The sequence below is a fragment of the Diuraphis noxia genome, unplaced genomic scaffold, assembly GCF_037042655.1.
Source record: "Diuraphis noxia isolate RWA-SAM2 unplaced genomic scaffold, SU_Dnox_SAM2 contig0004, whole genome shotgun sequence".
Classification (NCBI taxonomy): Eukaryota; Metazoa; Arthropoda; class Insecta; order Hemiptera; family Aphididae; genus Diuraphis; species Diuraphis noxia.
In genome coordinates this window covers 6,068,162-6,094,767 of record NW_028301714.1, presented here as the reverse complement: position 1 = coordinate 6,094,767, position 26,606 = coordinate 6,068,162, and the positions used below count along the sequence as shown (strand labels likewise).

Here is a 26,606-nt window from a genome sequence, read left to right as displayed (position 1 = left end):
CACCTATGCACTTATTACTACTGCAGACTGCATATTGTATATCTATCCTAAGTGTTAGATTATTCAACATTTTTCGTATTAGACGATAGACGACACTAATGGGTATCCCGCACCTGCACGATATCATAATTCTCTTATGAAAATCACAATCAATTAAATCTCCAAGTATTAATATAAACTAATCTTTAAAGTTATATAATTTGCTAATGGAATAATTACGGTCTGTTCTCTATACAACTCGCCGTAGTATGCACATCACATATATTATGTATTGTATTGTAAGAACAACTAAATTCCGGTGTTGTATATACTTCAATTTACGCGATTTCTGGTGGTCTGTTTTTTAAAAATTGTTTTTATGTGTATATAGCTGTGATTGAACTTTTTACGATTTAGGCAGTTAAAAAACGTAGAGAAGTTTTAAATCGACACGTGCCGAATGAAGGTCAACGAACGCCGGCAAGTCGACATTCGGAATAAAATTAATGTACGAATGGTTATAACCAGATAGACATGATGATGGTCAAAAACTTTGAAACCCTGTGGGCCCGCCCGAGGTAGTCGAGACAAGAAATTAATGTCTGGCGAAATTCGTATTCTGAACGAGCTGAATTAGTTTATTTCTTCCGTAAATACAAAACGAGTCAACAATATCGATTAGTCACAGTTATGAATACAATAAAATAATGAGATATCATTTCTAATAAGTGTTAATGTTACAATATATATATTTGAATAGACATCATAATAATAAATAGAACCTATACACAACGCGTTGTCACCAACGCGCCAGGACTTAGGCTATAACTATATAAATGCAACTAGCTAAGGCCAAAAAACGGAGGGAGGTGCTTGCTTCTTTGCATCCTTGAGTTTTGTACAAAACGAACCGCAACTGCAAGAGGTCAACAGACACTCCATAAGCAACGAACAGTTTGGTTTAGGTGTCCGAGAGCATCGTGTACAGAAATTTCGATGAGGTGATGCATACCAAACTCATTACAATTCAAAGAGGGCCGATATAAGATACACCAAACAATAATAGTCTAACTACAACATGCAAGACATTTTTTTTAAAATTTTTATATTAAATTAAAAAGATTTCAATAAATACTACATGTTCAATTTTTCATCTTCGTTGTACGATCAAAGTGTAGCTTAAAAGTTTTGTTTTGATTATTTGAAATAAATTTAATCGAAAAAAAAATGACAAATGTACAAATGAATTTCTTAGAGAAATGAAGGTAAGATAATCATACTTTAAACATTTATTTAAAATATAAAATTTCCAAAAATTTTGATTAAAATAAATTTGTAAGTGCATGTTAAACTAATATATTTAATACCTATTTAAAGAACACCATACAGATAATAATAATTGAAATTATTAAATCTTTTTAACAAATTTATTGTTTCTTAGTTAAATAAAACCTATTTTATAAACATTTTCAATATAATTTAATATTTGGTTACAAAAAAGTGAGTTTATTATATTTCTAAGAACAATTTTTTTTAGTAGATATAGACATATAGTAGATAATTATTAATTATTATACATCTAATTGTACAAATACATTTGACAGTATGAAAAAGTGCATTTCTAAACAGTTGTAAAAACTTATCAAAGTATTAATTTTTAAATGAAAATAAAAATCAATTGGAAAAATAAGTTTTTATAATATATATATAATATTTAATGTACCCAATAATAATTAATATATTATATTATAATAGTAGGATGTACCTAATGGCAGATTGAAAAATAAATAATAATAAAAAATCACGTTGAAAAATTGAATTTAGGCATTGATATAAATAAAACATAAAATAAAAATTTACAATTACATCCGTATATAATATCTATATTAATCATACGTTATAAGTTATAAATTTATAACGTATAGATGTTTTTGTATTTTATTATTTTTAGAATATTAGTTATTTTAATTTCTTATCAAATGTTGTAGAATACATTTATTGTCATACTATTGATTTTCGCTGCAATGTCAGCAAACTGCAGTGGAACGTTGATTATAGTGGACAAATTACGAAAAAAAGCATTGGAAGTAACACTAAAAACTCCAATTTGCCGAATTTATAACAACAGGTATAATATGATAAATATTTAAATAGTTCCTAGTGATAGTAATATAACGATAAGTTTTGAATATCGAAAAAACAGCCGATTTAAAAATGATTACGATTTTGATTTAGTTTGGTCAATGTTACACTGTAATTCAATTAAAATGTCACTAATTTAATAATTAAATATCTGTTGTTTTTGAAAATTTAGCATAACCGTACAATAAATTAGTAATTACCTTAAATGCAATATACTCATGACGATCTTGATATACATATATTATATATATATATGTTTAATATAACGTCGATTTTATATCTGTATCACTGTTATACACTCGAATAGACACTAGATACTAATCCTATATCCGGTAATTTCATGAATGAGCAATCACTAATTAATATTAATGGTTGTTGACCAAGTGTATATAATACCTCATCAGGTGAATCTATTTTACGAGGACAAGATATGCATTTTCATTAGATTTGATCGTGATGAACAAGAACAATAATGTGTTTCTCTGCTTGAGAGGGAGTAAAATATAAATAAATATACAAAAAAAAACATAAAAACAACAATTTAACCCAAGGATGTTTACATGTATACAGTAATACAGTGTAACAACAAGTATAATTAACAATTTATCTTTGGGTGAACTGCTCTTAATTTCCAAATTTAAAATTACAAATATTTCTTTGTTATGTATTAGATAATTTCTTGAATATTGTATGGCATTTCCTACAACATACTTTATTTTAATATTTTGAATGTTAAAAAACATTTCCTATGTTTTTTTTTTTTTTGTCATCGCGTATATAATACGCTGATACTATAATGGTGTTACCTATCTGCATTTAATATACCTCACCATGGTTAAGTTGTAACAGACTAATTGACAATTGTAAAATCATTATAATATGTGTACGTAACAATTGACAAATTAATTGACTATGCAAATTTTTTTTCTGTAACGAACTAACGACACCTGATGTATACCTATTTTAATATTTATTAAACTTTAATATTATTATTTTTGCCTATAACTTTTTGTTAATATTGATTAGGTAGTAATACAGAACATAAACAATAAATTTAACTTTTTTTTAGTGATATCTTATTTGTAGCTATATATAGATTACCAATACTAATTTATCACTTAATGGGTAAATTACTCAAAAGCTTACACTAATTGAGAAAAAATATAATTAATAATTTTAAAAAATATTAGGAAATTGCTAAGTTTAAAAAAGCCTAATTGATGTCCTTGGTTCCATTATTTATTTTGAGTGTGTGTTTTTTTACAATATAGTTTCAAATATAGCAAAATCATATCGATACGATTTAATTAAAATAAATAATAATAATATTATTTTAATCATAAAAAAAAAATTATTTTGTCACCGCATTTAAAATGTTATTTTGTTTACATATAAGTACATAGGGAATAGACTAATCATATTTTAATAGATTCATTATAGCTTATACATTTTTTTTGAGACGTGGTTTTTATAAATCATTAAGAAAAACAAATCGTTAAGATAACTCGTATTAGGCATATAATATAAATAGCGTATAATTATATAGCTATGTAGGTAATAGCTAGGTATACTGAGTGTAAACCTAACTGATGAAATAACTTTTGTTTTAATCAATATTTAAAACTTTTTTTTATAAAATTTACTGTAACTTTTGCTATAAGGAAGGTCCTATACTGAAAACAAGGAATTTAAATTTTTTTTGAAACATTTCAAAATAGCCAATTTGTAAAACTGATTATAAGAGTAGTCTAGTAGTTAAATAGTTAATTATTGTTTTTTTGTTAAATATCAATATTTTTTTGACACGCGAGCATATATTTTCTTAAATATTATTTATTAATCATATATATTTTTATCAATTTTTGTCTCACGTTTGATTGTTTGAGTAGCATCACTTTTTTACAAAATCTTCCTGAATGTTTTTAATAAAATATAGGTATATTAAACATAATTAAATTTAACATAATAATATACTTCATATAAGGGACTAAAAATATTTTTATTTTTAGAAAATTAAAATCAAAATTTTAATATTCAATTTCAGTTTTTAATAACGAAGAATGAATAAATATTTTACTTATACTTATAATTTTAGTAAGCTATTTAATTACATAAGTAATTATATTCACCTGAATATTAGTTTTAATTTAATTAATAAAAATATTGTATGTAAACAAAAAAAAGTTGTATATTTTTGTGTTAATATTCTAACAGTGACTAACCTTAAAGAAGACATATCTGTCTTGGAGAACACAATCACGTGTAAAATATAATTACCGTACAATAGCAAAATTCTTAACATTTCATGCATGGCAGTTGCGATTAACAAAATTCATAATAGTTTAAAATTTTAACAATTTATAACATATTTTACTAATTTCGTTCAAGTTTACTCCAATAATTCACACAGAGAAAAAAAACCAGGGAACTCGTTTTGCTGTATACTTGTAATTTGTACAGATGGTTTTCTATAGGTAGATACTCGTAAATAGGTAGTTGAGTAGGATGTATGATTAGGTTAGTTATTATTCGTAATTTACGGTTACCTTTCTGCTATTCTGATTTAAAAAAAAATCAGAACAAAATTGATTTTGTTAAAATTAAAAAAATAAACATAATTGGCGTAAATATTCTTGATATTTATTTTTATTTTAAATCTCTCCCAAGTAGCCCTAAATACAAACTGGATCCAATACGCTACCAGACAAACATCCTCAATAGACGATAGGTAGATATTACATAAGTTAGGTTAGATATCATTTTTCGCTACCAAGATTGTCATTAAAAAAACACTCCGTTTCTAAAATAAATGGATTCGTAACGCTGCTTAAAATCTAGCATATTTTATTACAATTTGATAATAAACAAATGCAATATACCAATGGCATAATTGCGAGGAGTCAAGGAAGCTAGGGACCCAAGGGGGCACCTTAATGCCCCCGGAAATTTTTACCAAGAGGTAAATTTTTTATTATCCCCCTCAGATACGCCAATTGTTTTATTATTTAACTCTTATATACCTACTTATAGTTAGTATTATTATTAATATAGATACCTATACTATATACCTACAATTGTATAACACTTGTGTAGAAACAAACGATTAGGTGTATAGAGAATAAAAATATATTTAAGCGCCCCCCCCTCCAGAGTTCAGAGGCTCAGAGTTGGTAAATTATTTTGTATGTATTTATTATGTAGTCATCAAGATCACTTGAGGCTTTTAAATCGAATAACAGAATAACTTATGTGTGTGGGTACAGCTAGTTTTCTAAATTTCTTAATACCTGCCCATCTATAATTTAAAATTATTGAATGTTAAAACTTTGTAATAAATGGAAGCGATCTTTACATTAAATAAATAAATAATTAATATGAACTTATACAACCCCTAACTGTGCTAAATTTCAATTATGTAATTTGCACTGCAGTGGGTAGGTAGGTATCAAGTTAATTGGTATATTTGTATTTATTATAGGAATGAAATACAAGTGCTTTTGAAAACAAATCCTCTATTTGTGTATGAATCAATGTATGTTGAATCGGTAGAATTGTTCTATAAAATATGCAAAGGTACACAACGAGGTCCATGTCAAAATATTGAGTTCATATACCCAGGTAACAGCAATGAAAAGGATGAAATAACATAAACAAAAGGAAAATCAGAAACATAATATTGTATTTAATAGGAACAAAATGGTGTGGGCCAGGAAATATTGCCAAAAATTATTCGGACTTGGGAATTTATCATGAAGAAGATATTTGTTGTCGAGAACATGATCATTGTACAAGAACGTTAGAAACTGGTCAATGTTATTTCAATCTTTGTAATACTTCTCCTTATACTAGGTAATTTGGTATATTTCACTTGTTCTAGTTTTTTATTATACTAATACTATAGTATGTATATACTTACAATAAATCAATACCTAAATTATGTTTTTATTTTTTAGATTCAATATATTTATATATTAAAAAATACAACTTTTAAATTTGTTTACATTACAGATCTCATTGTGAATGCGATGTAAAGTTTCAGCAATGTTTAAACAAAGTCAACACATCTACTGCTCACACATTGGGTGTCATATTTTTTAATATAGTAAAAGTTATGTGCTTTAAAGAAGAGTGTCTATTTGGGTAAGAGATCAAGGATGATTTAAGAATAACACAACACTGTGAACACTGTGATGACAAAAAATTAATTACATTTTTAATTCATCACAGAAAATTAAAGTTTGACTGTTGTGTTTAAAGATGATATTAGAGCAGTAGTTGCAACCATTTGCACTTACTACTTAGTACTTATGTTCAGTAGTTCTATTTAATATATATTATTAATATATCATTTATAGGTATATTCATAATTGAGAGGAGCATTAAGTGTTTTAAGCGATGGAAAAATCCCAATCAGGTTAAAAGGTAAATTTTATAAGACAGTAGTAAGACCAGCGATGATGTATGGATCGGAATGTTGGGCTATAAACAATGGAGAAGTAAATGATTGATGCGAGATGAGAATGTTAAGGTGGATGAGTGGAGTGACGAGAGAGGACAGAATAAGAAATGAGTATATAAGAGGTAGTATAGGAGTGGTTCCAATGGTTGACAAATTGCGTGATAATAGGTTGATATGGCTAAGATAGGTTTTAAGAAGAGAAAAAACTGAGGCAGTTTCAATGGCAAAGAACATGAGGGTGGATGGAAAAAGAGGAAGAGGAAGAGGAAGACCAAAAAAGAGATGGTTTGAAGTTATAGAGCGCGATATGAGAATGACGTGAGGAGGATGCTCGACAAACAGTTGGGAGGAAGGCGAAGGAAAAGAAGAAGAGGTACCTATATTCATAATTAGTTACTGTGTAGGTAATTAAGAAGTGCAAGTATTTTACTTTTACTCTATAAAAAATAACAACAATAGAGACGTTAGTGGTGGGCATTTCCGGATTTGTCAAACTGGATTTAGTAAATCCAGGTTTCACAGATTCTCCGGAGTATCCAAATATTCTGAAATTCAGATTTTCGGATTTCATACCTATCCCTAAGAGATGTTATACTTGTAAAACCTAATGGAATTTGACAAAGAATATGATGATGAAAATCAAAATATAACTGATAATGTCTAAAATATCTATTTTATTTTCAAATAATATTAATATTGAGTATATATTGAACATTAAACACAGTTTATACTCTGATACTCAATAATATTAGTAAGCAATTGTATTAGACAGGTTATAATCTAAACTGATGCTAAGGCAACTAACAATAGGTAGTAGCTTTAGCTTATTTGGTAAAGACACTGGGATTTACATCATACAAAGTTAAGTTAATTTGAACATCTGAATTTTCTTTTCTTTAATTATTTTGAAAAATTTACCAGGACATGTTTTTATAACCTAATACCGATAATACTTTTATTAAAAATAATTTAATCAGTGGCGTGCCCAGAAAATTTCAATGGGGGGGGGGGGATATCTGTTATACATTTTTTAGTAAAAGTACATTTAAATTAATCATGGTTATTCAAACACAAAAACTGCTAAACATATGTACATTCATGCATATTGAGTATCATTCTACAATTAGAATTAATTTAAATAGCCACTCACTATACACTATTGTTTAAACAAAATGACAACATTAAACTAAAAACATTTATAACCTTTATTAAAATAATTAATATACAAAAGGAAAATAATTCTTATATTAAAAATTTAAAAACCGAATTGATTCGTTTTTTGGATTAGCTAATTTTACTATTTTACTATAGCTTCAGGTGATTCAATATTTTATAACATAAAACAATAATAATTACATTGATTATTTATTTAATATAAATGCAAACATTAAACTTAACTATTATATTTAAAAGTAATATCCATATCCATATATAAATGTTTATATATATCTACAGTAATTCTAATAAGTTGAAGTTAACAAAAAAAAGCCAATGGGGGGGATATAACCCCTAACCTCCCCCCCACTTGGGCACGCCACTGAATTTAATATTATAGTTTTATAATTATTACGTTAAACTAATGTAGATTTCTTTAGGTTAGGATTTTCTAATAACTTTATTATTATTATTTTTATTATTATTATTATTATTTTCTAATAACTTTATTATTTATTTTCTAATAACAAAATTCAAAACTAATGACATTGTTCTATTCACTAAACATTAAAACTTAACTTATCAGATAATCATCAATAATAATTAATTAATTTAAACTATATTTTTAGGGTATGTATCCAAAGATTTGAAATAATACCAAATTACCATCAACAAGGCAGAAGTATGGATGTCCTAACCACAGATTATCTTTTCAATATTTTCACAAAAATTGTTATGGATTTTGTTAACTATGCATTAAAATGAAAGTATTTACTTTTTAAATAATTTACCATACTGATTATTTTATTTATCTTAATATTTAATATACATTGTATAATATGTTAACTGCTAAGCATAGTAATATTTATTTGAATTCTAAAGATATCTATTTATTAAGTAATTGTACTGTTTTTATTATATGAACTATCCTAATAAAAACAAAAACAAAAAATGCAGTCCAAAATTTGGCATCTATTACATTTATTACAATCCATCCAAATAATCAGAAAAACTATGGAAACAGATGTCTCTTTACAAATGATGGAGGATAGACGGTTTATTTTTTTTTCATTGTTAATCTTTTGAAACTGAATGAAAATATTATGTTAGACATGGCTATTGATTAGCTTAGAGGTTCCCATCTAAGGGTGACACGGTACCATCAATAGCTTATGGTACTTGAAATCTACTACTTTGGTACTATCAATGCATTAATTTTTAAAAAATAAGCAAAGAACCCAGGAGGCCAGGGGCTAATTACACATGGGAATATGAGAAATATAGGAGAAAGATCCTTCTTGGTCATTTTATTACAAATAATAAATTTTAATTCATCTGATGTAGAAAATTCATATGAAAAAAGTCTAATTAATTACGATTTTTTTACATATCACCTTCAAACCTAATCCTATTGAAAATTTAACAAAATTATCTATTAAATTACCATATTAACACCAAGAACAAGTTAGTTATTCGATTTAATTATTTTGCTGTTATTTAAAAATATTATTCGTGAATACTTGAAACTTAGAATATATTACTATATTTTATACACACAATGATATTTTCGAATGCATTTTTTTTGGCAAAAATGAATTTAATCTACTGTAGTACCTACTTAAAGCCTATTGCTTGATTATAAAATGAATTACTTTAAACACAACCGTCTTTGCCCAGAATAATTTTTCATATATATTGATTTTATAGCATTCGATTCAAATTTAACACATCCATTACAGTGTCTTTCTAGAAATCAAGAGCGTTATGGACTTATCTGGTTATTATTAAATTCATTATGTTTAAACACAAAATTAGTTGTAAGTACAAAAGGGGGTGTTGAGTGCAGTTCCCCTCTCTAGTCGGTGGTTATAATATATTCATATCTCCTATCACAAAAACCTTTGTAATTACGCCACTCATAGAACTAGAATGTTATAATTTATAGCGTTTTAAATATAAGATAATATGTCACAAATATTATAATTGATATTTTCATAATCGTCAATTTACAAAAACCACTTATCAGTACCTACCTGAGGTCTAAGTCAGAAAATAAACATTGATCATAAGCCAACTAACAAAGCGCAGAGTTCACAAGTCAAAAGTCTATAATTTGGTATTTTAAACTATAGGTGATGCATAGTTAGTGCAATAATGTGACTGCATGAAAAATTGAAAACAAAATAAGTTAGTGGTGCGGCAGAAAATACATCAATAAATATAAAAACAGAAAGCATTTTGAGTTTTGTATCCGGCTCATCTACCAGTCTCCCATAACAGTATTGTACACTATTATGTATTTATGTATGTTCTAAATTTCTAACTAATGACCTGACTGTTGATTATCAGTGACGACGCATTGTTTTACATTTTGGATGTGAATTGACACTTATGATCATAAATTGATCATTGTAAAAGCCAGTAGTTACTAATAGCACAGAATAGATTATAGAGTAAATAGAATTTAATCTATTCTGTGCTATTAATATAAAATAATTAAACATGTACAAATATACAAAGGTCAATGGACTGATGACGGCGATACATATTTAGTTGCATATTACTCAAAATGCAGCGTGATTATCATTTTACAATGGATATATTTTAATGTCGAGCAAGCATTTTTAAGGGGTTTAATATAGGTGATCTTAATGACATTTTACAAAAACTTTTAATATAAAATGTTAATAATTTTTTTAATTGATTTATAAGAGGTTTTATGTCTATAACTTGTAGATTATTGGTACTGCATAACTATGAAATCATACAAGAAATAGGTAAAGATGCATTTATGAACATAAATCATAATTATAAGTAACACGAGGTATGATATAGAATTTTGGTAAAAAAAAAAATAACAACTATGAAATCAGGAAGTTAGGTATGATGCTTACACAATGATAGAACATGCACTTGATACACAGGATACGTCACATTATTTCTTAAGCTCACGTCTCGTGTTGCCGTGTTGGTAAAGAAAAGGTGGCACCACTTATGTGTGTATCTTGGACAATGATATCTGACAACTAACGAGATGTATGATTATTAAATATAATAATGTAGGGAAACTTTAAAATATTTTAGTTGTAATAGCTGAACCAACAACTAGAAGACCATACTCATACTACCATAAAAGAGTATTGTGCACAGAGCACACTTTTAGGAATACTTTTGATGTATTTAATGTTTTATATTTTCTAAAAATTTAAAATTATAATGATTCTATATATTCAAAACAAATATTAACATATTAACATAAAAATAATATAGTTGTTAAATTATTGTTATTTTTAATATTTATACTTACATATTTTAAAAATGAACTTGAACTTGCAAATGTAAATATATTTTAATCAAACTTAAATTATTAACAATTATCATTTATATCCAAACTGAATAATTAATGGCTTTTCTTCAAGTATAAGTCCAAGGTTTTCTTCTAATGCTTTCTCTGCCACTTCAATGTCTAAATAATTTCAGTAAATTAAAAGTTTGTCTTTATTTTAAGCACAATGATTTATTAAAACAAATATTTTTTTATTTAAAAAAACTAGTATACTGTGTTTTATATTCTATAATCGAAATTGAACCTCCATGATTCTAAAATTACTACTTCTGGTTTAATTTATAATAACAATTAAACTTATAAAAATTAATATTTATGAAAACAATAATTACTTTCAAATTCAATAAAAGCTTGTCCCTTCATTTTTCCTTTCTTCATATATCTATAAACTATGTCTGAATTTTGCAACTTATTGTACTTTCCAAATACAGATATCAAATGTTTTTCACAAACACTTTTGGCAATATTTTTCACATACAATACCTAAACATAAAACGAAACTAAAACATACTTTTAGTCATTTTGGAAAATAATTTTAATATTTACTTTTGATGGGATTCCTTTTTTATAGTTTTGAAAATAAGGTAAAGTTTTTAATTGATCTTCATTCATTTTAGTATAATTATTTGCTGGAACTTGTGTGCCACTAGCAACAAAACGCTGACCATTAATAGAGCTTGATAAATCTTTAATCTTATTTTCTTCATTTTTCATTTCTAATACACCAATGCACTGCTCAGTACGTTTTGATGCTTCACATGAATACAATTTTAAACCAGAATTTGTTGTATAATCTTCTTTTAAATCCCAAAGAGATTTAGGTCTAGTGTAATGTTTTATTGGTTTCTCAGATATCTAATTAAAAATATAATATTAATACAATATAAAAAAATTAATTAATTGTTATTTCTTAGCAATATATTTTTTAATTCATTATATAGTTACATAAGTATAAATAGTAAAACAGTTAAAACATCAGATCTTAATCAAAGGTAAGTTTTAAATATCAAGATAAAATCACCTCAATTGGTTTCATATAAGATTGGAGTAATTGTCTTCGTTTTCGTCTAATCATTTTTGAAGTTTTAAGCGGTGAAGCTTTGAGATGAGAAAATTGTTCATCATGTATTTGAACAAGATGATTAATTGGATGATCAATATGATGTACATCTAATTTAGGAGTTTCATTTGCTTCACAAGATAATGCAAAAGCTAAAAGTTTAGTTTCAGTACTATTAGGTTTAACACATAATGCTAATTCCCGTTCATGACGACTCATACAACTAAAAAAAAGTTATTATAATATAAAACACAGGTTTAAAATTAAAATGTATTAAAAATAATTTTTATTACTCTGAGACTTTTAAAGAAGGTTTTTGGTTAGAACTAGAATTTAATTGATTGGAAGATGCTTCATTGACTTTGGTACAAAACTCTGGCAATGTAATTTCTCCTTTGGTAATTTCGGTAATGGAAACATACTCATGACTTGCAATAAAATTACGCTCTTGTCTTAAATGCCTAAAATTAAAAATAATTTATTTCAGTACATAATTTTAATTGTAATAAATAATTTTTATTAGATCATAATATATTATTATTGGGAGAAAGAAAATTCAAATAACTATTGTAGTTTACTATATTTATAACGAATATTACTTTTCTAGAGTTAAATGTTTATCAGATTGTTTAAAAGATAATTTTTTTATCAACAAATCGCCTTCAGACTCAACATGGCTTTCAAGGCGTTCAAAATCAGTTAGATTCAAGTATTTGGTAGAATGTTTTTCTCTGTTTTTTTTTACTGCATCCATATTTGTTTTTATCTATAATAAATAAATAATATACATTAGTAGCATTATTTAATAATTAAAGAAATTATATAGTTTAGGTCAATAATTTAGTTACCAACTATGACAAATATTTTTATTTTTATTTTAACTATTTAATACCTGAAATATTATAAAATAGCAGCTAATGAATAATATACTAACAGTTACAGTTTAATATGTAACAAGGAAACAGTAAATACTAAACAGTAAAAAAGTCTAAAGTAGTAAAATTCAAAATTATTAAACAATTAACAATATTTTTTTCTAGATTTTATATTATCTACCTATGTATTTATTTGATATTCCTGCTAAGTGATAAAGAAATGATAAATACAAAATACTCAAAATAGAATTATGATAAATAGATAGTAGTTCAATGGTATACTAACTAAGGTCAGTTGGTGTATGACCATGGTTAATTAAGATCAAAAATAAATTCAAAGAGTTTACCATACTATCCTTAGATATCTGATAAGCGGTAGTACAATTCTTATCAAATTTTAAAACCAAATTTAATTGAAATAAAAAATAATAATGTGCGATTTTAATAAAGATTAAATAAGAATTAAGAATATTTTTGTTTAATATCAAATATTGAAATATCAGTTATAAAATAGGTTGTTACGACTTACGGTATATCTTACAAAAATGTTGACTCTACGTAGAGCTACCCGCGTTCTACAAGTTTTAAAAACCACCCAAAGTAAGTTAATTCAATCAAAATTAATAAAATGTATCCATTTTTAAATTGTGAATGTTTCACTTAAATATTTATAGACAGATCATATTTAATATATTTTTTTAATTACAATCATCAACTTATATTTTTTAATATGTTACAATACCGACAATTTCTTTTATCCATAATAAAAAAAATATTTTTTGTTTTTGAATAGAATGCGAACAATCATTTCATAGATGGTTAGGTCCAACATTGAGAGAATTGAAACGCAGGAAAGATAGTCAAGGCCCTGAAAAACCAGCTCACCGCAAAACATTCCTTGAATGGTGAGAATTAATATTTTGGTTATTTTTTTTATTGTAATTATTGTAATAATAAATTAATAACCATAAGTATAGATAACTTTCAATTTTAATTTATTTTATCTAGGAATTATGATACTGAGATCTATGCATTCAGTAAGCGTTTAGGTGAAGAGTTCAATAATGATTTACTGCAACAGGCATTAACCGAACGATCATATATTATTCGTGAGGAAGAAAGACAAAAGAATGTTGGTATAGAGCAACCTACTTTAAATTTATCTGATAATACACAATTAGTTTCCAAGGGTTCAGATTTTATCGATGACATAGTCAAACGTTATTTGCGTACAGTTTTACCTAGATTACCAGAAGAAGGAATCATGTATGTATACTCAAAGAGTACATAAAGTATTGGTATAAGACTGTTTAATTGTTTCTTTATTATTTCAGAGAAATTCACAAGTATTTAACAAGTATTGAAACATTATCTCATGTCTCATTCCATATTGGTACATCTGATTTGATTCTTTGTGCTGTTAGTATAATATGTGAATACAAATGTACCTATAAGACACATTATTTTAAATATATAATTGATTATTATTTTATTTATAGGATTTTCCAGTGGAAAAACTTACTTTATCTAATGTACTGAAATCTATAATAGCTGCATTGATTGAAAGTTCTGGTAATAGTCGAGCTGCATTATTTGTGCGAGATTTTATTTTAACACAAATAGCTGATAAGGACTTGCATCAGTTTTGGGAACCTGATGAACCTATTAAACTGTTATCAGAAATATTAGCTAGAGATGGTATTCAATCTCCTGAACCTAGACTCATTGGATGCTCTGGCAAAAATACAATATTAGCATGCTTTAGAGTAGGTTTATATACTCCAAATGATAAACAAATGATTGGACTTGGTAAGTTTGATATTTTCATTGAACATTATTAATTATGTTATTTAAAATTTATTTTTATTTTTTGATGTTTTATTGGAAATAGGTTTTGGAGAAACTGTAGATATTGCACACGAAATGGCTGCAAGAGATAGCTTACGTAAATTATTTGGCACCTCGGATACCATTTTACTTCCATTTAATCTTAAATTGGATCAGTTGTGTGCAAGTTCTGCTAGGAATTTATCTCTAAATGAATGGTCACAAAAAACATTACCAGTTCATCCATCACATTTTGAACTTCGTCAGACCAAAGAAATATGTAGTAATTAAATGTATTAAATTATTAACATCAAATTAGATTTTATAATTAAATTTGTATTTTAAGTTTCACAATAAAAATATATCAAGTTTTAAAAATTATATTGTTAAACTTTATTATACATGCAGCTGAAAAAAAAAATTAATGACAAACAATCAACCATGATTTTGTAACATTTATTGTGTTTAAACTGATATTAAAATCTTGACTAAAAGATTTATACTTTAAAACAAAGTAATAAATTTATTTATGTAGATATAAATACAAACAATATTATGAATTTTGATCTACAAAATAATTCGCAAATATTCATGGTTTTGACGAATTTTTGTCAATATTTGAAATTCAAATGCTAATAAAAATTTAATTTGAATTTCCGGTGGACATTTTTTTTGTGATAAAGATTGAAAAATTCGTAAGGAATCTTGTATTAAATTTTCAAATCTTAGATTTAAAAAGAAATTTTTTATGAATTTCTAGCTTTTAATGATTTTTTAGTCATTAACATTTGATTTACACACTTAACAATACGAAAAAAGAAGAAACTAAAATTGCTTGTGTATACAAAAATTATCTTTTATTAATTTAACAAATTTATAATCAATTACAAAATTGAAATTATCATAAGGAAAACAATTTTGAAGATATAATAATATGTAAAATTAGCACAAAATGGCTAAATTATTACATTTTTACCAGTAAAAGATTTTCAAAGTCAAAAAAGGGGAAACATTTAAAAAAAAATGAGAACATTAAAAAAAATTACTATAATTTAAATGTTGCCAGTACAAGATTTAGCCAAAAAGGGGGGGAGACAAACAGTATTAAAGAAGGAGATAAACAACAACAATATATATACACAAAAAAAAAGTTATAAAATTAAAAAAAAAAAATACGTCAGTCAGGAGACACAAAAACAAGGAGGGGAGGATACGAGATGGCGATTGGGTGCGGATTTGTAACAGTTTTGGCCACTGGTCACCTCCACAACGTTTCACGACTGGTCACACGGGTAGACGAGTGTCACGGGCGAGTTTGCTAGGACGCGTGACGACCTTGTCCAGCCGGCGAGGCCAGACCGAGACGGCCGCGGGATCGATGGTCGACGGCGACAAGCAACGGCGGCTAGTGCGCGATGTTAGCGCTTTGATGGTTGACGGTGAGACGACTCTAGCGACAGACTTGCAGCGGATACCGTTGGACACGAAGCGAGAGAATCGAGATTTGGTGCATGCCGCGGAATGGACGGTGATCGCTATATACGGACAAGCGACTCGGCCGATGTGGGTTTACCGCGGGACGAAAAGGCAAGAGCCATTGGACCGCCGTACGAACGACGTACCGCGATCCTTGACAATCGGTAATTTTCGCCCTGGCGTTGACCCTTCAGCCGCGTCTTTGTCCTGCAATGACCGTCACCACGAAGTCGCACGCCACCGGACCCTGAAACGTTCATAGTTTCCTCGGGTTCGTTGCCGCTGACATCCGTGTTCCTAACACATAAATCTCTATACCACTTACCTCGAGCCAAAGTGTCCGCCACTGCCATCGTAACGAGTCGCCATCGCCGTCGTCATCATCGTAGGTACGGTCGGGGCGGAATCGTTGCCCACGCCGTTACCTCAACTAACCACCGTGCCGTCGACATCGTCGTCCATCGATCCACGCGACTGTAACTGCCGGGCGCTCGCCGAGCCGCCAGAGGGTCTCGCGCGTCAACTACGACCGAGCGCGCTACGCTCGTGAACCCGTCGCTACGTGGGTGGTCGGGAAACGCGTTCGGGTGACTTACCGCCGTGCACCTTCCGGGCTCTTTCCCGTATCCTCCCCTCCTATTCGTCGCCGTCTTCCTGACGACATCATCGGCCCTTAGGGGACCGCCAGACTAACGTGGGTCGCGGACGGTTTCTCTTCGCCAGCAACACAGACGTCGGAAAATCCGCCTGACGCCTTTCCAGCACGAGGTCTTATACCTTCGTGGCTGGTCGGATTTTCCGGTTGTTGCTGGCGGGTCCAGCCTACCTACGACCTCACCGTTGTCTGGCTCTTCAATGCCCTGAGCCGGCTCAATTCCGTTTTCAGCTTCACACGTCTTCTCTGCATCGTCGAGTGGGCCGTCATTCGGAATCGGAGTGGTTTCGACGGGCCCCGACTCGAAGAACGGCGCGTCTCCACTCGACCATGCACTACTGGCTACAGAAAATGACAACTGGTCGTCCGTATCTTTTGCACCTTCTGTGTCGAACATTCTGTCATCGGAGACCTCATCCACATCCATGGGTTCCGATTCTTGAGACAGATCGACATTTCTTGACATGGTATCTTGAGCGATAGCAAGCAGAAGAGCTATGATCCAGTTGTGCATATCGTCGGTTTTCTCATAATAACCATCTGTGATACCTGCAACTATTTCATGCAGTATCAGGAGTAATTGGACTTGAATGTCTTGTATTTCGCGATGGTAAGCAGCCATTTTTTAAATGTGCGTGTGTGTATGTAGTCGCTGGTCGAATTGAGAATTGCAAATGAACTAAAAACGTCTCTTTCAACACAGAGACTTTTAAATTTAAAAATCTCCTAGACGAAAACGTTTGTTACTAGCCAGCGAGTACGATAGGTAATCGTTCTTATCGGCCAGCAACATTAGAATTTCGAGCTCGTTTATTTTCCTAAACTTTCTGTAATATTACCGATTCAAATACCTCATACTATCTCATATTGTATAATGACCTAAATTTTCAAGTTTTTTTGATCATCCGACATTTTTTTATCCGACACTTAAAAAAAATTCTCATAAAAATCGAAAATTTCTGTGGTCTATAAATAACTCAAAAAAGTCAACAATTTTTCAAAATTAAACCGTAAATAGATAACACTAACATAAACATTTTTTTTGAAAATTTCAAGTATTTACAGTGATTAGTATTTTAATTACAACCATATAAAAAATCGATTTTTTTGAAAACTGTTGGAAAATATTTACTTTTTATCTCTATAATGTACCAAGGATATTCACTTTTACATCGGAAACCACCCCCAAAGTTTAAAATTGAAGCATTATTTCGACTAGTTATGCTGTACACAGACATAAAAAAAAACACACATCATTGTAAAATCAATACATCACTTCGTTTAGAATCTAATATATTTGTTAGTTAAAAGTTTTAATTTTTTGCAGCACAATTAACTACTTATGTGGACCTTGTTATACATTTTTAATCTTTAGTTATACAATTTAAACATTTTTGTTTTTGTTAAGAATGCGTACATTTTCAATTAATTAAATTTTAACTTTAATTGTTTATAAAAAAAAAAAATTTGCGTATGTATTTTTAATATTTTCCAACCGCTATTATATCAAGTTATGGGGAACCTTGAATTAAATTTTCACTGTTTTGACCCATCGGGTAAAATTGTATTGTTATTTATAGAATAAAAACTAAAAAAAAAGAAAATTTAAAATATCTATAAATAACTTAAAAATTGTTGAAATATATTGAAAATTTTATCAAGAAAAGGAATTATTAAAATAAACATATGTTGTAAATTTCAAGTTTCTACCGTTATTCATTTTTGAATAATATTTAAATAAGAGTACACGAGAAATTGAGTGAATACCTTATGTTGTAGTTCAAAAGCTCATAAATATTTAATTTGACTTTTCAGTAAATATTTTTTATTTCATAAAATTAGAAAAACTCACGAAGAATCTTGTATAAATTTTCAAATCTTAGATATAAAGAATTTTCGTGGTTTTTACGTATTTTGTTAAAATTTAAAAAAAAAACACACATCATTGTAAAATCAATACATTCATCACTTCGTTCAGAATCTAAAACTAAAAAGATTGTAAATTTCAAATGTCTATAAATAACTTGAAAAGATTTGAAATATTTTGAAAATGTTATCAAGTATAGAAAATGCCAGTATGTACATTGAAAATTTCGTATGTCTACCTACGTTAATTTGTTTCAGAGTTATACTAATATCTAAAACCAATTTTCTCAAAATTTGATTTTGTGTAAAAATTCCCGTTTTTCCTTATTTTTTTTTGTTGTTTTTCCCGGTGCTTTTGAAAACTTTTCGAAATTTTACCTCCTTAATGCACCAACTTGATTTACTTTCCAACCGGAAAAGCTACTGAAGTTAAAAATCGAAGCATTATTTCGACAACTTTTCGTGTACACAGACATAAAAAAAACACAACATTATAAAATAAATACATTCATCGCTCCTTTCAGAATCTAAAACAAAAATGTATTAAACTTCTTTTTCATTTATATTGCTATTAGCACTAAACTATTACAGATATACTATACATAAAATTATAAATGTTATTACTAAAAAAGTTTACAGGAGTGCAACTCATCCCCTCTCAAGGGCAAGAGCCAAGAGGTTTAATTTTTTAAGTCATGTAGGTATTATGAGAACATTGAGAATTATATAAATCAAAGACATTCCTTCACTTATTTTAAGTCACTTCGACCACTTCATACGAGTGTGACATACTAATGTAGATTTCATTATTTTTAATTTTAATATTTTATATAAATTGAAATTTGAACGAGTAGTTTTTTAATTATTAAACTTTATAGTTTACTAGCTGTCCTGCCTCACGTTGTCCGTGCCAAAGATGTTTTTTTTTTACAAATATACGGTGTAACTAATTACAGAAAGACGTGACAAATGAATAATAAAAAATGCATATTAGTTAAACGTAAGAAAAAGATTATAAAAATTTTAAGGATAAAAAATTATTTTAAATTAATATATGTCTGAAAATTTCTAAAAAGAATAAGGAGTATTTGAAAATAAGTTAGGCCGGAGGTATTTAAACTTTTTATCCCGTGCTTTCTGGTTGTATTCATAAAATTTTGATGGCTTCCAATTTATTACGAAAAAATATAATTAAACAATACTGATACAATAAGGTCAATATATAGGTCATGATAACAGTTACTTTAGAACAGAAATAGTTTTAATTAATTACCAGGGATGATTTTAAATTCTTATATTCTTACAATAGGTATATTTAAATTTATTTAATCATTAATATATGTATCTACAATCTAGGTACATCTAACATCTATAATAATATATAATTAGGTAGTATATTTTATAATTTATACAAATTGTCTTAGAAAACCTTATGAGTATTAGGCTATAAATAGCATCTATTTTATAATTCATACAAAACTATTAAGGAATAAGAATTATTATCCATAGTCCATCAAATACTCCAATATAAGTAGGTATTAAGTAATTACTAAGAAATTAGTAGTTCAAATTTGAAGATATTTAGAAGTTAAGACGCATCACCATTTTAAATTAAAATATGTTCTCAAAAATTATAGGTAAGCATCAAACACGAGTTATGCTGCATGGTCGAAAATAATGCTAACTTAATTTTCCTTTTCAAGTTAGCAATTCATCGGTTCACAAAGGAAAAAAGGTGGTTCTCGTTTGATTAAGCACAGTTCTTATCATCACAAGATAGGTATACCAGACACTTTTTAAATGGTATACGAAAATCTAATTATTTTAAAATATGGCACATAATTATACCTAGTTAGTACCTAATTATTCCAAAAATCTAGATTTAAATAAAATAGCTATTATTGAAAGTTTGTAAAAAAAGGGTAATTAGGTACGTTTACTTGGACAATTTTCCTGCAATCATTCCTACTATAATGATATAACAGTAAAATACTTAAACTTTTTATTACATTTTACGATTATCCAAATTATTAAGAAATTAGCTATAACTTCCCCTCAAAACTGTTGTTGAAGTGAAATAAATTCACATTTATTAAGCATTATACACAAAATATAATAATTATCACATATACAATTTAAATAGATATACATAAGTATAGCGTTTTCGCCGTACACGCCGCCTCGGAATAATATTATATCCTGTCTATTTATATATAATCGTAGATATTGTACACATTTTATTTCCTCCACGACCGATGGGCTGCAGAAGCTTATGTATATAATAACTAATAAGTGCCAAGTGGTTGTGTCGTACGCGATCTCTGATCTGTCAGCAACCGGCAATAATATCATTTCACACGCGATAACGTATTGTAAGTTTTCATTATATTTATTAGTATTATTATTATTATTATACACTCTGCAGTACAGCCTGTGTCAACAAATCAAGTCAATGTTTACTCTGCGTTTGTCATCGGCGATCGTCGTTTGCTTATTCTACAAGCGCTTTTGGGTATATAGGTACGTCACTATGAACTATAGTACTATACGGGTGCAATTATTCAAAAAAAAAAAAAGAAAGAAAACCACACGCACATTAATTTCATAATGTACAATATCCTGTATTCACTTCCTGTAACAAAAACGCCAAAATGAATGTATAATAATATAGACCACCGGTAGTCAGGGGTAGCGTACGTTGTCGACAAGTCGTTTAAAAACAACTATATAATATAATATATGAACATAATATATACCCTGCATACGATACCTTATATACTGCGCTGCACCTCAACACCTCCGCGATATGAGCAATAAAATGTCATTCGATATGGCAATATCCGTGCTGCAGCCGCGTGACGATTGTAACACAGCTATATGTATATATTATGTATAATATCAGCGTATAATCGCAGTACAAAATTATTTTAAGTGCCATTTTGTTGACAAGCAATAGGTTTTTAGTGCATCGACATAGGCGAAACTACGAGTCAGGCCACTAAGGCAGTAAGGCCATGGCCTGACCTAATACTAACTGGATTATGTACTGGCATAATAAAATTTAAAATTTAAATTAAAAACTTATTTTTATAATCAGAATTTTTTTTCATATTTTTAATTTGGTCTGTCCTAATACTATTTTCTATTTTCGCCTATGTACCTACGTCAACATCGTACATATTGGTGTATATACATATATGCTAAATTATACATAAAGGCATGAGCATAAGGCAGTGGCCGCTGGGTGAACTCGGTTTGATATTATTTTTATAACACGCGGTTCAAACACTAAAAGCCGAATCGTAAAGAATTGGAATAACAAATGCACATTACCACCCCATGGCCAATGGAATTTTTCGATTTTCTTTTTTTGGAACTTACTTATGTTAACCATTTTAGAAGAATGGTGCAATCAGAATCTGTTGGTCGGACTTAGTTTCGATGTTATGGTCTTTGGAAGTAAGAAATTTCGCATTTTTTACGCTATAATTTACCATATTCTTCATACATTTTTTTTCTATTTTGGTAATTACGTATTTCAATCTTTTTAAATCGATAGTTTTTGAAATTTGTTATGAAAGCAAGTAGCAAGTTGGAGTATGATAATTGATAAGTAGTCGCCTACCGGCTCCGGTCACCAGACTCGGTTTCCAGTCAATGAAACATAAGTATTAAGTACCTATATAGTTGCTCCCTTCGCTTACCGGTCCCGGTCATCGGTAGGCGCTGTAACCAGCCGGTTCACCGCATTGGACCGTGGTATGATCACAGAATATATTTCTCATACTCTGTGGTATAATAACTCTGCAGCACTGCGGTGCAGAACGATGAATTTTACCTGTTTAGTACATACTCAAAATTCAAACAATATTTTAAGTGCACGCTCGATATCCCTAAAAAGTACATTGTCGCCTGTCGGACAACGTATTCAGTATATTTTATTCGCTAACGAGTACTGGATGACACAAAGAAGAATACGGAAGCGGTTTACCTCTGCAGGGCTACTATACCACTAAATTAAATACATGGAATGCATCATATGAATAATTCTCATATACAGGGTATATCAGATAGAACTGACTAAAAAAAAAAATTATGCTAATTAAACGTGCAACAAAAATTTTGAAAATTATATATTAATAACTAATTTAAGAAATATACTAATTTCAGAAATAATATTGAAAATAATATTTGAAAGAAGTTATAACGCTCCAAAGTAATTTATGCAAAAAAATATTGATATTTAAAAAAATTCTAAAAAATAAATCAATTGATTTAGATAAATATTTTTACCATCAAAATATTTCTTTTAATTAAATTTACAAATTGGCTATTTTGAATTTTTCCAACAATAATTTAATCAAATTTAAATTTTTTTATTTGTACTATTAAAAAAATGAAATTTTTTTTTACATTGTACGTGTAGCACAAGGGTCTCTTAATAATAAACAAAACAAAAAAATATTAATTAGAACAAAAGTTATTCTAAAAGTCAGTTCTATCTGTTACACTCTGTATATATATAATATATATACATGATATTATATATATATGATTTAAAATGTGCCAACTTGTGAGTCACCATACATGTATCATATACATTCCGATTTGATTTTTAACATTATACTATGGCGATTTCCATATAGGTAACACAACGTTCATATCATGTTTTCCCACGACTAGGAATGTATAATATTATGGCGACTTCTTATCAGAATCATATTATTTTTATACGTGTTCCATATGTTTAGTTTAGTAGCTATAATACGTACAACACGCGTGAGCCCTATTTTTTTTCTTATACCTAACACGGTCGAGCGAGGGCATCATCATAGTCAAAGTCAATATACCTACTTTATAATAAAAACACATTAAAATGTTTAGTAGAAATTTCTGAGCGCCGTCGAGTGCCCAGACGTTATTATGAATTCCAAATAGGTAAATATAATATGCACATATTCGACGGTATTCGTAGTGCTTCGTCATTCTGCAGAGATATTATACCACGGTCTAGCTCGCGGTCGCCAACTGGCTGCAGTGTCATCTTCAGATCCTAGTTCACGTCGTAGGTGCATCATGTACGATTCTCGATCAGCCATTATTCGGGACAGCAGGAGAGTACGTATTAAATATTTTATATTATATAGACCAACGGTCGGCAATTGGCGGACCACGGTCCGATTTCGGACCGTGGCACGCAGAAAGCCTCCGGATCGTTGACATGTCTTAACATTTTTTCTTCATATTACTATTAAAAGAACATAAAGATTTGGCAAACATTTTTTTCACTGGACCTCATTTATTTATTATTTTAATCTTCCGGACTCCAACAGAAATTACTTGCCGACCCCTGATAGGTACAGACTATTAGTAAAAAAGATGAGCAGTGACCACATTCCCACGAAACGAATATCCATGTTAGCAAGGACGTATATAAGGAGGGGGAACAACAAATTAGGAGGGCTTAGCCGACCCGGATCCATTTTAAGCCCTATATGATGCATAAATTTAAATCTACACATTCTAATATAGGTATAGCCGGCACTGTAGCTAAGTGAACTTTATTATAATATAATAAATTATGCTATACCTAATTTGTGAGCAAAAAAATAAGTTATAAACGTACTTCAAGTTTCAAGCAAGCTTTTATTTAACGATTAATAAAATAATAACAGAATACACGTAAGAAAATTAAAGTATACAATATAAATAAAAAGATATAAAATATATTTTATAGTTAAGGAATAACTCGGCTTCGCCTGTGTGTCGTTTTTTAACTATATTGTATATATACGCTGATATTTATTCTCATAAACACAACATAAAATTTTTATAAGTCTAGTTTTTAAATATATTGGTGTTTTAGTTTAAAATAACCACTTATAAATATAATGACATTTTATTCTGATAAAAATATACCCATATCTAATATGTATGAAAATATAAAAATTAATCATTCCTCATTCATTTCTTTAACAAAAACCATAATTTATTTTAATTTTAATGTCAACAAAAATATTTAATTATAGCTATTGTTAGAATAATTAATTATTTTCTAGAAATAAAGAAATGTTAAGATTAAATTGGATAAAAGTTATACTTGAAAATAAGTAGGTAATACCTAACATTAATATTAATTACATTTATTACACTTGGAGTCTTGGACTGAATCTTTCAATATTGCTCTTAGAAATAACGATGATATTCATTATTGTTATTATACGCGTTATTATGAATCGTATAATGAAAAATAAGCTCCGTCTGCCTATTGCGTACATTCACTTCGAGTTATTAATTCTTGTATGTATATACACCACGAAAGCGAGGTGATGACAACTTACATTGGCCCTATTTCCTGTATGGCTAGTAAAAATGTAATGTTAAGACAGAGGGAGAGAGGAAGAATAGAAAGAAATATGTGAAGTTTATAATACAAGTACGCCTGTTCGATGTGGAAGCCATCGTAGATATTTCAACAGTGTAATAAAAATTAGGTGCATAAAATAAATATAAAAAAACTTCGTGGTCATGCACATATAACCCACAACAGACACCATTTTTTTTTTTTAGTATTTTTGTAATTTTAAAATAGAATATTATTCGAGGATATAAATGGTAGATTTAAAATTAATATAAGATATACAATAATCAAATTACGCGAACAATTTGTTTTTATGTGTATTTATTTATACTCTGTATATAATAACAATAACACCTAACACAAAAATAGTTTTATTCAAATAAGTCACTGTTATTTAAGTAAATAAACAAGGTAATAAATCTATGAATACCTACTATTTAAATAAAATAAAAAATTTATATTAAAAGTATTTGTGTAGACAATAGATGGATAAGTAGATAGTTTTATACTTATAAATAATAGAATATATTTTATAATAATTTATTTCGTGCCTCTTCATACTACATTATATTATTCTAAACAATTATGACTAAATAGTAAATATTAATTTACACTTTTTTATCATCTCAATAATGTATAATCATTTTTTAACTTTTCAGGTAGCTGATGGTTATTTGCAGTAGGTATATTTTGAGAATCAACCACATATTTAATCAAGATGTAGAAGATATAGGAAACTAATATTGTTTATTCTAAGCCCCGAAACATGTCAGTATGTACCTAACTCGTAATTTATATAGAGTATAAGTGTACTTAATCTGCAATTCATTTATTGTTTATCAATTCGCAATATTCTCCAATAACATAATTCCAACAGTATTTAAAATCAAAACTAAAATTAATTTTGATGATTAACAAATTTAAATCTTGATCTTACACATAGGTACTATAATAATATACATATTATTTTTATTATTATTACTATCACTATCTTACTATAATTTGTAGTTATGTCGTTTGTAATTTTGTTTTATCAATATTACGTCAAATACTGCCATATAAAAGTATATATTATGTTTTTAGTTTTGCTAGTCTATGTTTTGTAACATGTTATCTTTATATATAAGTGGCGTTAGTAGCGTTTCAAATATTTTATCCATAAGGGCAAATATTGAAGCTATCCACTCACCCACTTAGACACATGTAAAATTAAAATCTGTCTATATATTTATTTATTTTTAATTAATAATAAAATTATTATTGATATTATATTACAATATCAATTTATATTATTGGGACCTATAACTTCTTACAATAAATACCCTATATACATATATATGGACCACGGGGGTTGTAATGCGATTAGTAAAGGACTTTCGGCTTGAATCATCGTTTAAAACAGTTT

At 28.4% G+C, this 26,606-nt stretch overlaps 5 protein-coding genes across 9 annotated transcripts in view; 3 read left to right on the top strand and 2 right to left on the bottom strand.

Annotated features, from left to right (window-relative positions):
- Window positions 1–13,191, bottom strand: part of LOC107169364 (uncharacterized) — a 28,883-nt gene extending 15,692 nt beyond the window's left edge. Inside the window, exons 1-8 of one of the 3 annotated variants that reach the window (XM_089227417.1) lie at window positions 13,034–13,191; window positions 12,741–12,907; window positions 12,435–12,602; window positions 12,103–12,364; window positions 11,628–11,936; window positions 11,414–11,564; window positions 11,043–11,201; window positions 10,630–10,761 (exon numbers count right to left, since the gene is read on the bottom strand). In XM_089227417.1, coding sequence (XP_089083543.1) covers window positions 11,113–11,201; window positions 11,414–11,564; window positions 11,628–11,936; window positions 12,103–12,364; window positions 12,435–12,602; window positions 12,741–12,895 — 1,134 coding nt within the window. In that variant the 5' untranslated portion in view covers window positions 12,896–12,907; window positions 13,034–13,191 and the 3' untranslated portion in view covers window positions 10,630–10,761; window positions 11,043–11,112. Of the gene's footprint in view, window positions 1–10,629; window positions 10,762–11,042; window positions 11,202–11,413; window positions 11,565–11,627; window positions 11,937–12,102; window positions 12,365–12,434; window positions 12,603–12,740; window positions 12,908–12,989 lie in introns of all 3 variants that reach the window. The other 2 variants (XM_089227416.1, XM_089227418.1) reach the window with 2 other exon arrangements.
- On the top strand, window positions 463–8,699 carry LOC107169226 (phospholipase A2-like). Its single transcript, XM_089227420.1, has 6 exons — window positions 463–1,244; window positions 1,968–2,107; window positions 5,600–5,739; window positions 5,811–5,970; window positions 6,130–6,261; window positions 8,365–8,699. The coding sequence occupies exons 1-6, from the start codon at window positions 1,239–1,241 to the stop codon at window positions 8,498–8,500; spliced, it is 714 nt and encodes a 237-aa protein (XP_089083546.1). The 5' UTR covers window positions 463–1,238; the 3' UTR covers window positions 8,501–8,699.
- Window positions 13,192–13,417: 226 nt separating the features above from the next.
- mRpL44 (mitochondrial ribosomal protein L44) lies at window positions 13,418–15,224 on the top strand. Its single transcript, XM_015519095.2, has 6 exons — window positions 13,418–13,616; window positions 13,810–13,921; window positions 14,025–14,282; window positions 14,351–14,435; window positions 14,516–14,825; window positions 14,908–15,224. Exons 1-6 carry the CDS (start codon window positions 13,562–13,564, stop codon window positions 15,132–15,134), a joined length of 1,047 nt encoding a protein of 348 aa, XP_015374581.1. The 5' UTR covers window positions 13,418–13,561; the 3' UTR covers window positions 15,135–15,224.
- Window positions 15,225–15,674: 450 nt separating this feature from the next.
- LOC149055558 (uncharacterized) overlaps window positions 15,675–26,606 on the bottom strand; it is an 11,766-nt gene continuing 834 nt past the window's right edge. Inside the window, exons 1-2 of one of the 2 annotated variants that reach the window (XM_089226304.1) lie at window positions 19,219–19,568; window positions 15,675–17,529 (exon numbers count right to left, since the gene is read on the bottom strand). In XM_089226304.1, coding sequence (XP_089082430.1) covers window positions 17,009–17,488 — 480 coding nt within the window. In that variant the 5' untranslated portion in view covers window positions 17,489–17,529; window positions 19,219–19,568 and the 3' untranslated portion in view covers window positions 15,675–17,008. Of the gene's footprint in view, window positions 17,530–19,218; window positions 19,569–26,606 lie in introns of those variants that run through there. The other variant, XM_089226303.1, reaches the window with a different exon arrangement.
- The window catches only part of LOC107169365 (T-box transcription factor TBX1-B-like), a 20,645-nt gene continuing 17,711 nt past the window's right edge, over window positions 23,673–26,606 (top strand). Inside the window, exons 1-2 of one of the 2 annotated variants that reach the window (XM_089226301.1) lie at window positions 23,673–23,958; window positions 25,861–25,880. In XM_089226301.1, coding sequence (XP_089082427.1) covers window positions 25,868–25,880 — 13 coding nt within the window. In that variant the 5' untranslated portion in view covers window positions 23,673–23,958; window positions 25,861–25,867. Of the gene's footprint in view, window positions 23,959–25,860; window positions 25,881–25,955; window positions 25,974–26,606 lie in introns of those variants that run through there. The other variant, XM_089226302.1, reaches the window with a different exon arrangement.

Excerpts from the sequence above, each read along its gene's own strand:
- mRpL44 (XM_015519095.2), top strand. The coding sequence starts at position 13,562 with ATGTTGACTCTACGTAGAGCTACCCGCGTTCTACAAGTTTTAAAAACC. Across the intron at positions 13,922-14,024 it reads CGCAAAACATTCCTTGAATG|GAATTATGATACTGAGATCT; the intron begins GTGAGAATTAAT and ends TATTTTATCTAG. Across the intron at positions 14,436-14,515 it reads CTGATTTGATTCTTTGTGCT|GATTTTCCAGTGGAAAAACT; the intron begins GTTAGTATAATA and ends TTTTATTTATAG.
- LOC107169226 (XM_089227420.1), top strand. Across the intron at positions 2,108-5,599 it reads TGCCGAATTTATAACAACAG|GAATGAAATACAAGTGCTTT; the intron begins GTATAATATGAT and ends TATTTATTATAG. Across the intron at positions 5,971-6,129 it reads AATACTTCTCCTTATACTAG|ATCTCATTGTGAATGCGATG; the intron begins GTAATTTGGTAT and ends TTTACATTACAG.